Below are 12841 nucleotides of genomic sequence, written 5' to 3'. Positions count from 1 at the left end.
GACCACTGTATTTTTTCTCTATTAAATCAATATCAGCCAACACACAGAGGCACTCTCACTTCAGCATCTGCTTTGCTCTGTGTAATGCAGGTGTAAATGTGTAGGAAGTTACTGTGGATAGGTGACTTTTGCCCCTCAGTTGTGAGTCATGGCTGCAAAAGTCTGAAAGGCGAATGCACCTGGCATTTCTGGTATGGCCTCAGCACTTTCTCTACAGGTAAATGGCACTTCATATTACTTCTTTGTTCTGATGAATTTGCCATTGCTATAGGCTGTGACGTAGACTGCCACAAACAAGGTGGATGTTCATCAGAGGCTAGATAAATTCTCCTGGTGGCATTAGAAATCCCAAGTTTCTTCAGCCAAAGCAAAGCCTGAGAATGAAGATTGTGACCTTGAGGACCATGAAGCACAGTTCTTTTATCAGAATCTTTTACCCATAGTATCCTCTCTCTGAACTTCCAAGGAGTCTGGTGCTCAGTTTTCCTCACTGACACTAAGCATCTAGATGGTGGATCAATAAAGTGTGGATACTCAGCTGTCCCTTCCAACAGACCACACCTTACAGTCAAGCTGTCTTTTGCAGCTGCCACCATCTGCCATGTAGATCAGAACAAACAATTTGACAGTGGAGTGATGCTCCTTTGTCACTACTTGTATTTCACTTTTCTGCAGTTGAAGAACTCTTGGAAGAGAAATCTATTCCTTTTGGATTGAACACTGTTGCTACTATATAGAGTTAAAATGTGCCTGCATAGTGATACAGACAAGCAGGATGATAGGAAAGCAATTTTTTCAAACATGTTTTTAAAAAAATAACTCAGCCAGGGCGTCAGCTGAAAACTTTCAAACCATTTTCCCAATGGGAATTTCATCATTTTCTGCTTTCAGAAAGGACGAAAGGAAACACGCATACAAAAAGGATTCCTATCAGGCAAATAGAAGCAATCTCTCCACCCTTTGCATTTCTTCTGACTTTTGCATTTGAGTCAAAGCACAGTTATGAGCATTTCAGTTCTTATGTCTGCAAAATATCTGTGTAAGGAAGCATGACATAATTTTTCAGTCCTATTTTGCCAGTACTTCATATGCCATAGACCAGAAGCAAGAAATAGGGGAAGGAAGATGGTAACAGAGGAGTATTTTAAACTAAGAACTACTGCTGAGAATTGTTCCTTCATTTGCTGTCTGTGCCACTGTGACAGGTTTGACTTTAAGCCAGCATCTTATATTACATTCAAGTTACATAAGCCTTCAAAGGATTTCTGCAGAATATCGTCTACCATTGTTCTGTGCTAAAGAAAATAGAGCACATGTGAAGAAAATTAGGCAAACATCTAACTTTTTAAATTTTTTAATTAATTCAGTTGTGCCAGCAAATGGAACTTCTGTAGGAATCTCTTGTAAGAGCTGCAAACAGAAATCGTATCATGCAGAGTGCAGACAATTAACAGCTGAATAAAGGAAAGAAAGAAAGAAAAAAATCATTTTTGCTTTGAGCAGAAACTGTGTCCACTACTCCCTGCTCTGTTCTGATCTTTTCACACCAGCAGATCCATTGCTCAGGTTAGCTGCTTTTCTTTTTTTCACAGATGAAATAACAGTGAGTTTGCAGGCTGTCTCTGGCAGGCACTTTTGGCTCCCTCCTACTCTGTCTGCAGTCTCACTGTCAGAACATTCAGGGAGCAGAGCCGTATGCTCCATAATTTATCTTTCAGCCCATCCCACGCTCATATCACTTTGCAGACATGACAAGAGGTGGTAGCAGTTTTAGAAGAGCTGAGATTTTTTTATTTTGAATGTGGATTTTTTTTGTTCGTATTTTTCTTCCTGGAGAATGTTTATTCATCTCTCATTCCTTTGCTTCAGAGGAAGAATGGAAATTTCCAGTACTAAAGGAAAAAAGGATTAGGACTTGGTTATAAGCACAGGGGGAAAGGCAAGCTCTGTGGCTTTGAATTTTGCACCATTTAGGGACTAAGCTTCAGAATGTCATACAGGGACCATCACTGCAAACCTTCATCTGCAACCTACGTCTCCACCGTGGAAGTGCTGCTCTCTTCCTGTAGAACAACCCCATCTCCTCCTTTTGAATCTGCTGTGCAGGACAGGCCTTTTCAAAAGATGCCAGTGCCAGCTTGGCATCCTCCCACTGGTCAATCAGTTGCTGAGCTTGCTCCAGGAAATGCCATCTCACCACCCAGCAGCGTGTCTTACTGTTCAAGGCTAGATGTCATCCTGGCACACACAGACCAGAGGAAAGGTTTTGGGAGTGCTAGTCACTGTGTCAGTTCTTCTGATGAGACATCCACGTGTTCCAGTGCTTGCAAGGATCCTCGAGGCCATGGATATGAGAGGTCTGGCACTCAGTCAACATCTGCATCTTGCAAGCAATATTCAAAAAGAGAAAAAAGTGTTCATCGTATTTCCTCTGGAAAAAGTGATCCCTTGAAGCTTGCTCTATCTTTGCCTTCAGATGTTCTTTCTTGCCAAGGTCCATCAAGCTGGACATCACGCCTAAACGTTGATCTGTCTGCTATTCCAGCTGCTTCTATGCCCCACAGCAAAAATCTGCATGCATCCCTGGAACCTTGTGATTCACTGCCACCCCAACAAGGCTGGAGCCAATGCAATGTCCAAATGTCAGACCTCCACAATTCAATGAAGCTTTACATTTCAACGTGCAGCTTGATGATAAAGCCTTTTCGAGCAGGTTCCCATGGAAGCAGTCATGCTCATTCAAGTCTGCTCATGCCACAATTAGAGAAGGTGCCTGAAACTCCCTCTGGTCTTCCAATACTACCCCAGAAACCAAAACAAGATTTCCCTTCAGGTGGGTCGCCAGCCCTTCAAATCACAAGATTTCATGTGACTTCCTCCAAGTATCCTGGCCTTCCCCAACAGGCTTTGTCCAATGATATATGGCTGTCCCCAGCTGTGCTGACTGGAAGAGAAAATTCAGCTAGTGGGAATGAGATCATGACTAAGGACTTAAGTCCAGAGCTGATTGTCTTTCAGAATTACCCCTCAACTAGGCCAGAGTTTAGGAAGACTCCATGTGATGGTCTAACACCTGCTCACCACAAAGTTTCCAAAATCACCTTCATACTTGCCACTCCTTGGCCTGCTATGCCTATCCAGGTGATAAGAGAATTTAGAAGAAGCCCAGATCCAACAATCTTTATCAAAACACATGATTCAGATAGAGCTGGTCCACCCTTTCACCCTGTGGAGATTGGAGCTGACCTCTCTCTACCAGCAAACCCTGTTTGCTGCTCAGGATTGCTTTCTAGCCATTGGACAAGATCCAGTTTGAGACCTTCCCAGGAAACATGCACTGTAAAAAGTGTATGCCCTGACAGCCTTGTGACAAACATACCAGCTCACACCAGAGCTTCAACTACTCACAGGGACACAGAGCACCCAGGCTGTCCATCTATCGCCGTCAACATTGCATCCTTTGGATCTGGGAGGAGAGTGGTGAAAATTTGCATTCCATTCTAGGGACATTTGCAAACAGAAGATCTAAGTTGTGTTTAACCAAGCCATATGGATTTCTTTTTGTACGCGCCCTGCCATGTTCCAGCTCCCTAGAGATGACTTGCAAGACAATGAGAAAGCTACTTGTGTTCTGCTGTCACCATCAGCTACAGCTTGATCCATGCCCAGTGACAATAAGGACTCTAAGTGCTCTAACGGAGCACTTCACATGAGTTTCATTTTAACCATGCAGCTGCTTACGGACCTTGCATGATTGGGCCATAGTACTCAGCATTTTGAAGATTCAAGACTTCAGAGCCAAGAGCTGGTTTTCTTCTCTGTTAGGTTGGCCTTGATGATCACAAAGGTCTTTTCCAACCTAGACAATTCTGTGATTCTGTAGTCAGTCTGGGACCTGGAAAAAATCCTCAGTGTAGATTTTCCTGTTTCTTTTCTGTTTAACTGTTTTCATTTCCTTACTTGTCAAATTATGCTATATTTCTAAATGGTTAATTCATGTGCTTGCAACTTTAAAAGTAAGGCTGGTTTTAAAAAGCCAGAGTATTTAAGTATATAGGAAGAAATAATTTTTTCCCCTTTTAGAAAAGGAGAGGTACTGCCCTTTCCTGAGGGAAACAAAGGGAATTTAATGTCCGCAGCATATCAATTTGGATATCCCAGCAAAGTTTCTAGCAGTGAAATTATGAGGAGTTTCGGAGGAATTTAGTCTGCTTTCAGACAAATGTTTCATAAGTAAATATTTAAATGATGGTGTTGTAAGGGTGTAAGATTCTGGTCTAACACCTAATACTTACAGGTTAAGGACCAGTATCTCAAATTTTGAAGTAGGAGAAAATAGCTGTGAAGGAGCAGTTATCAGAAAAACACCAGTTTTATCTCTGTGTTTTTCCCATATATATTTCCAATGTCAGATAACTATGTCTTTATGCCAAGGAGACAGCATGGAGGGGGGAGGAAATTTTAAATACATTCAACAATAGAATTTTGCATATAGATGACAAGGACAGATGCCAATAATAGTGATGTCAGTTTGCTAGAAAAAAAAATGTATGTTTTGTTTTTATAAACAACTTCAGTGTGTTTTATTCCTCTTGTGGTTATAGTATGATATATTGTTATAACTAACAGAAATTAAGCATAGTAAAACATTTTTGTGAACCTTGTATATTCATGGTATCAAGAACATTTACTTTGCTAAAGCAAATTTTGGAGTTTTTCATTAATTCTCTTTAGTTTTGTCAGAATTAAATCAAACCTTATTCTTCTCTGTCTCAGCAGATAGTTTGGACTTGATTACATGCTTTAAGTGAAGGTTTGTAAAACTGGGAATAATTCAGGCTTTTAGTACAGGGTTAGAGCAGAAAGATTTTCTGTCGAGTTCCAGTAATCTTAGCAGCAAGCCCATGGCAAGCAGTGACGGGCAAATTCTGTGGAGCTTCTTATACTTGGAAGAGCAAAACCAGAATAAGAAAGTGGATATGCACAAATATGTAAAATATATTCTATTCTAGAGAAATAAAAACCACTCTTCTCGGAACACAAATTTCTTTTGGGGCTGTGTCATTCTTCAGTACATATAAATGTGAAGTTGTGGCATCCAGAGAGCATAGTTATGATAATGACTAAGATGTTTGATTCAGTATTTCTCCAAAAGCTAGAGCTCACAGATGCTGTCACATAACTGTGTAAATAGTAGTGGTTTATTTTAAATGCTTTTTTTCTTAATTGAACTTCGCTTTTAATTCTGCATTAACTTGGTCTTTCTGGCAGCAGCTATGCACAGAACTCAGCAATAAAGAAGAACTCCAGTTTAGTAGGGTTTCATAGAAACCTCTGCTTCTATGCTTTACATTGTTAGTAACCTAAAAATTTATTCCAGAAAATCTCAGAAATCTCAAAAAACATTTTGTGGTTTTAAGCATCTTTGGAAGTCTTCACTTGAAAAGGAATCTGTTTTATAGTGAGTGTCCAAGTCTTATACCTACTGCACTCTGTTGGAGACTCTGAGGTTAGCTGAAGAGAGCTATGCAGTGTTTTGTATTTGAAATCAATATGTCTCATTCAAAGCGGGAGTTAGGAGATGGTCTAAAAGTGTGCCAAAAAGTGATGTAATTGGTGACAGGCCAGCGTTGTGGCACGGGAGCCAATTTTTGTCCTGCTTTCAGACTGGTATAATAATTGCTTAAAATGTTGTTCTGATTATAGCATTGGCTGTCGGAAGATTCCTGTGTAAAAGACAAATGGAAATCTTTACCTCAGCAGCTCTCCAGGCAGCAGCACTGTTGGTACTACAGGGGCTGCTCTCTTAGCTTGGTGCCATTGCCTCCTGCAATGTATGCAGCCACTTCCCCTTTGCAGCAATTTTCTTTCTGAGCACCAGATTTTGCACAGACTTCTACTTGGAGGACTTAGTCCAAAGCTTTCAGTAGTCAGGAGCGCTTTCTCCCACTGCTGTCACATCCAAAGGAATTGAGCTCTGAATGCCCAGTGTCATTTGTGCTCAGTGGATTTCAGTGAGAGCAAGGCACTGAGCTCTCTGGTGGCAGCTGCTCATGAGTCACCACCCCGCACTCCTGCTCTCAGATATCTCTGTCCCCTTTCTCTGAGGAAAATTACCATCTTTACCAGTCCTTTGCATTTTTCTTCCGTCAGAGGTATAGGAACAGGAAAACTAATAGCTGACTCTTTTTTCAGATATCAGTTTCACTGCCAACAATTACTAAATAAAACTGGAGGTAAATCTTTTTTTTTGTGTAGATAAACCAAAAAATGTGTCAAGAAGTTACAGTATTTTTAAATCAGGGTTTAAACCACCAAAATAGAACTCCAGCATGTGGCTCTATGTCTGTGCACCCCAAACGGCAGTGGATTAGATTAATCTGATAATTTTTTATTTCTGTGTTGGCAGCAGTGGTATAAATATAGATGGTAATTATAAGGGGTTTAATAAAGTATTTCAGTAGACAGACCTGGAGCCCACACATTTTTCTTCAAAACAGCAAATTAAATCCAATAACACTCTAAAACATAGATCTCTCATCATTTCATACACTTGATGAGTAGGATAAGTCAAAGGATTAAGGTTTGAATGACAGAGTATATGCCTTCTGGTGGGGCTTGTGTGAAACACAGAGGCATTAATGTGTTTCTTTAGACATTCTGGTGTTTTATGAACCAGGGTTACCATAAACTTAGGCCTGTTATACAGTTGCCTTTCTCTCTTCTTGAGTGCAATTTCTGTGATAGGAATGGATTAGCACAGAGCAGGTTGAAAATCTGGCCTGGGCATGATATTCACGTGTGCATTTTTCTATATATGCAAAATATTCACAGCCCAAAAACAGCCCAGAACATCAGGCCAAGTCTGGCTGCCAATCCTGTTATCCACAGCCACCAAGGAGGGCAGAGTGGTGGCAGCAGTAAAAAAGTTCCTCAGGCAGCTGAAGATCAAGTGTCAAAGCAAGGCAGTGGCTGAAATATGGGGTCTGTCCAAGGTGGTCAGGGCAGGATCAGTGCACCTCAGTGCAGCTCAGGAGGGACTGATGTGCAGGGCTGAGCCTCAGAGAGCTTCCCAGATGGGAGCAGGGATCCATCCAGGGCCTTTTAGTGCAGTCAGATGCTGGCAAGTAGCTGTGGATTACCCTGCTGGTGTTCTTACTTGGGAAGCCTCTCCTGCAGAAGATGCCCTGTGGGGTTAAATAGTCATCCAACACTTCTGTGCAGAGAATGAGCATCAGGGCTGGTTTTCTAAAGTAAATTCTCAGACCTCTGGAATTCGCTGCCTTGTGCCTTAGTGATTGTGATAAGGACTGACAGGTCACTTTCCTAAGGTAGACCTGTTAATGCTTCTCTTTCTTGCTCAAGACCATGGACTTCTAATCATTAATTTCTACCTTTTGTTGCCTCCTGTTTCTTTTTTTTCCTCTCAAGTGTAATCTCAGCAGCAGAGTTAATACCTCTTCTCCCATTTATGAATCAAGATTATTATAAAATTCACTGAGAAAAATAATAAACTTTTTTATAGGTTTATTTGAAAAGCAGTGACCTCGGAAGGTCTGTAGATGAAGTAGAGCAACTGATAAGGAAACATGAGGCATTTGAGAAGCTTCTGGCATCACAGGATGAGAAGGTAAAAAAAATAAACAAATATTCTACTAGCTAGAATTCTTTGAGCTAAAATTATATATATACTGTTTTTAATATGATAACACTTTGAATTGGTGACATGCCTGATATGCTTGAACAAAAGATAAAATGGGGAAGCTTAGGGAAATAAGAGGCAGAGCATCTGAGAACAACTGTCAAAACACTCCATGCTCAAGTACTTGCAGCAGACAGGAAAACCACTCAGTAAGCAGAATAGGGGAACTTACAAGAAATATTTAAAGCAGGCCATATTGTATTATGGATATCAGAAGTTTCTGCTCTTTTCATTTAAAAAAATAGTGACTTTTAAGCAAGCAAGTAAAATAGAGTAGGCATTTTACAAAACACAGGATGTATTTTGACATTAAAAAAGTTGTCAAATTACTTAAATTTGTATTTGTTGTACAAGGGCTGTACCAAATGAGCAGTCTCCCTGCACCTTTGGAATAGATACTGAATTGCTCACCTGTGTGTGAAGGAATCTGCTTGGCTGTATACTGTATACTCTGCCCTGCTGTCACTCACCCAGGCTAGGGATAAGCTTAAACCTGCAACTGTGCCTGGGTTCCCCAGAAAGAACTCCCAGGACTCTTCCCAGCACCCTGCCAGACTGATTGCTCATTTTGAGAGCTACATTGCAACACCTAGTTTCCAGAAAGCAATAAAATCTGAGCACTCATGGATGTCATGCTTGCTCCATGACTCCTTGCACTGGATAATCTGTGACAGAGGGACTCCTGAAACTACAACTTTAATTAATTTATGTAGCCAGGATGCACCATAGATTCTAATTACAGTAATGTCATAGATGTAACATAGTACAGGATGAGGGGGAATGCTGGTTAACTTGTCCCTGCGGTTCTCGGTTCATTGCAGAAAAAGATAGACTATTTTAGCTATGATAGGAGCTTGATTTTGTTTCTTTCACACCACTTGGAAGCATAAAAGTAATTTCAGATCTGTTGTCTCCTCAGATGATGTCTCTTCAAGAACAGGCAAGCAGGTTGGGAAAGGCTGATGGACTGGAAGGGCAAAAGATTCAGCACAAACTGGATGTAATTCATGAGAGGAAGCGTCAGATCAAGGATCTATCCCAGAGCAGGAGAGAGAAGCTGCAGACTGCCCTTCTTCTGGCACTTTTCTACCAAAACTTGGAAGAGGTAAGAATGTTTTAGACTGGGATGGGCATGTAAAGCAGAGGAACCACTTGTCTCAATTGGATGAAGTGCTCACTCTTTCCAGACACTATTAGGCGGATGGATGATCGACTCTGGTGTGGCAATTCCTGCTGCACTCATCCAAAGGGATGCTCCAATGCCACTCCTGTTACTGTACTATTGTTGTGGCGTTGTGCCCATTACAGCCACTTTACTCATCAAAAGCTCTGCTAAAATAAAACAGTTGAAAGGAAAACTGCACACCAATACATGTTTTTCCTTTGGTGGGAGAGAAAATGCATTTCAAATCAGGATGAAGACAAAGTAGAAAGCATTATGGCCTGGGCACCAAGCTTTATTAGTGGGTGCTCACTGAAGGTCTTCAAAGCACTGCTGTGACTCAGCATAGCTCTTAAGCTACTGTAGACTGGCCTCTGCAGAACATGCTGGTCTCTGTCTCCTGTTCTGCCTTTAGTCCTGTAACTGAGTAGCTCCGCTCTGTCACTGCTGTTGAAAAGACAAACTAGGTCAGCCTTTCAAAGGGCAGCACAACATGTGTGACTGAGAACTGTTCTGGCATAAACAAGAGCACACAAACCCAGGGGCACATTTTCCGTTGCTCTTGCTGGTCTGGTATCCACCCCTTCTGATGCTGTGTCCCGTGGAATGTCCTCAATGGTTTACAAAACCAGAGCTTTTTCTTTTTTCTTTTTTCTTTTTTTTCTTTTTTCTTTTTTCTTTTTTCTTTTTTCTTTTTTCTTTTTTCTTTTTTCTTTTTTCTTTTTTCTTTTTTCTTTTTTCTTTTTTCTTTTTTTTTTCTTTTCCATTTCCTTTTCCTTTTTATAAAATTTATACACCCAAATATTAACTTGTATTATTTGGTTATACTTTTACTGTCCCATGATAGGAAAGTAATGAAAATCCACCAATAATAGCCTATCGACCTTTTGGACTAGCAGAGGGGAGCGAATGGACTGGATAGTGCACAGGGGTTATAATATCAAAAGAGCAATTTCCAATATCCTCTTGGTAGAGAAATTGTCAATGTCCTTCTAGAGATACAATCAACCATTAGGCAGGAATACTTACAAATTTCTTTCCATCTTTCTGTAATTGTCAAATCAGTGCTTGGGCTGGGGTCCCACTTCATTCTTGAATCACACATTTAGAGCACAAGATTTGGCCCTGCATAGTGAAGAAAATTTCCCTATTCTCATCCAGTTTCTCCACATACATTCAGCCAAGAGTTCTTCGGGGAGTTTTTGCTCTCAGTTTACGTGGTCATTTACCTCACTGACCTGGAACCATGGCCTACTGCTGTAGAATGTGAATGTTACCAAGGAATTAAAAAACAAAAATCTTACAGTAATATCTTTCCTTCTTTTTGTTGGATAGAATGGAATGTTTAATTTGATTTTAATTATATTCTGGGTGTGTACAAGTTCATGTATGAGAATGGTCCTCACAGGAATGGTAAATTCGGAGTTGAGTTTTGAGTTTGGCTGTGAAATCAATGAGGTCATTTCTTATTCTTACTTATTAAGAGAACAAGACCATAGCTCAGGTCCCACTCCCCTGAAAACTCTCTGTCCTGCAAACAAATTAAGTAATTTCTATTGATCAAACAGAATTTTTTGTGTCAGCAGAAGCTAGTGATCACTTTCGTCATTAAAATTCTTCTAGTTACTCTCAAGGAGCAATTACATAGAGAACTACACGCATTAGTACCATGACCCACAATAATTAACTCAAGAGATTGCATGCAGTTTACAAAATAAAACTCACCCTTCTACAGTAGAAATATGGTGCTTTTGTCTCACTCAAAGAAGTGAGACAGACTTACACACTATTGCAAAAAAGTCTGTAGCTCAGTGTTAATCTGCAAGGCAAATTAGCAAGTTGCTACTTAGAAACGTGTATTTAAATTATTGCAGAGGGAATATTATAAAGTTAAAAGTTTTGACTTCTAAAGCTGGGTCTGGGTTTTAGCACTGACTCTGAAACTTGCTCATGATATTAGTAGTACTACCTTTCCATTTCACCCTGTACATAAGAATAAAATAATAAAAAAAACCTTTACATCTTTATCTCAGGGGTATGAGAGAGACCATTAGTTGTTATCTCTGGATGTCTGGAGCAGGCATGTCCCTTTATATGCTTTGCATGCTTCTCTCATTAAAAAAATCAGTGTAATATACTGTTTGAACAGGTGAGTTTACAGTTACTGATATTTTGAAAAAGTAAGTTTCTAAATTGTTAGTGCCCACATTTTTTATGACTCCCATAGAAATAAGTCTGGTTTTGTGCCTATACTGAGCATAACATTAGTTTATTTTTCTGTTGTCTTCAATGAAGTAAAAATGGCTGTCCAGACAACCATTAAATCTTTCCATAGAAAGATCTTGGGAAAACAGATCAGCTTTGCTTCACATCTGAATGTGGGCATGAGGCCAGGAGAAGGATCCCTCACTCTCTAGAGGCATCTTGAGCAAGCCTTAAAATAAACCAAGGCGTAAAGAGTGCAGATGTTCAGTCTATCATTAGAGCCACTGCTTCTAATTAAAAAAGTAGGAGAGAAATCGACCTTAAAGTCGCTTTATCCTGGGGATTGGTTTGTTTTCATTCCAACTGGATGGAATGAGCCTCCCCTTCAAATGAAGAGTCACTTAAGTGACACTGAAGCACGATTGTGTGGCTGGGAATGGGAGAAGGCCATCGAGGAGGGTGTTGGACATGCAAGCAGCACATGACAATGTGTAGCCCTGGGCAAGTTTGGCATGGCCTGTTTGAGTCTCTAACTGTACTTTGGAGGGAAACAGTTTCTGGAGAGCACGCTGCTAGTGAAAACTATTTCTGTTATTGTTTAGAGAATCTCAGCAGCTGAAACAACATTTCAAAGAATTAATTAACAGAGAAAATCCTCCAGCTGACAAGTCTTGTGCACACATATGTGCACAGTTCCACAAGGGAAGCCAAGATATTTTGAAACTAATAAAGCTGCTCTTCAATTTGCAGGTCTTGTGTTGTTAAAACATGACATTACTTCAGTGCCCTGAGGACAACTGGATCAGTTACAACATCATGCCAAGTATTCAGTTCCCAGCATGTTGATGAATAGAAAATATTTCCTTCAGTGTTAAGGGCTAAAGCTCAGCAGAAATTAAAGAAAGTTGTGGAAGATTTGCTATCTTATTCTGCAAGAGAAATGAATAACTTTTGCTTTGTTAGCCCTCGCAAATTACCTGCTTTTCTGAATCTGATATTCCTGACCAGACCATTTTGAATTTTATGAAGTATAAAAACAAATACAGCTGTATTTCCGTTCAAATAATCTGAGTAGTGCTTGGGCCCCATCAGCAAATCTTTATTTGCATTGCATTTTCCATTTAGGTTTCCCAACACCACTGAAATGAGGAAATGTTAGTGCTCTTTTATAGGTGAGGCACTGAATTCTAAAGAATCTTTACCCAGTATGCATGTAGGTCAATGGCAGAGATACCAGATGAAACTCAGGGACTAAACCCCCCAGACTCAGAGGTCATAATCTCATTTTAAATGTATACCATGTTAAGGCTCAAGGATTCTCTTTACATAATCTAGAAGACTGTAATATCTGCTAGTGCCTTCTGATGAAATCTAAAGTGTTAAAGGAATTTTTCATTACTCCAGTGGTCAGATAAAAATTAGTTTCATTCCTACCTGCTTTTAACAAAGTAGAATTATTTCAGAAACTGGAGATCCACATCAGCTGTCAGCTCCCACTCCATGTACCCAGCCCAGGTACAGACACATGCATGGAATAGTGCCATATCCTGGGAGGAGGCCCCAGGATCCCAGGCAGTTGTGCTAACTTGGGTGCCTCTCAATATTGCAGGCAGAAGATTGGATCAGTGAGCGCATGCAGAAGCTGGAGGATCCTTCCATACAAGACCCCAGCAACCTGCAGGACAAGATGAAGCTGCTGCAGAAACATCAGGTCTTTGAGGCAGAGATTCTAGCAAATGAAGAAATCATCACAGCTGTTAATAAGGTGACCC

The 12841-nt window shown here is 40.4% G+C and overlaps 1 protein-coding gene across 1 annotated transcript in view; it reads left to right on the top strand.

Moving 5' to 3' along the window:
- Positions 1-12841, top strand: part of SPTBN5 (spectrin beta, non-erythrocytic 5) — an 86864-nt gene that overhangs the window by 40872 nt on the left and 33151 nt on the right. Inside the window, exons 34-36 of the mRNA XM_062495790.1 lie at positions 7526-7630; positions 8622-8807; positions 12679-12834. Of these exons, the coding sequence (XP_062351774.1) occupies positions 7526-7630; positions 8622-8807; positions 12679-12834 (447 nt within the window). The remainder of the gene's footprint in view (positions 1-7525; positions 7631-8621; positions 8808-12678; positions 12835-12841) is intronic.

Source organism: Cinclus cinclus, chromosome 6 (genome assembly GCF_963662255.1).
Source record: "Cinclus cinclus chromosome 6, bCinCin1.1, whole genome shotgun sequence".
Taxonomy (NCBI): domain Eukaryota; kingdom Metazoa; phylum Chordata; class Aves; order Passeriformes; family Cinclidae; genus Cinclus; species Cinclus cinclus.
The sequence above is the reverse complement of the archived record's forward strand: the minus strand, read 5'-3'. Positions and strand labels throughout refer to the sequence as shown.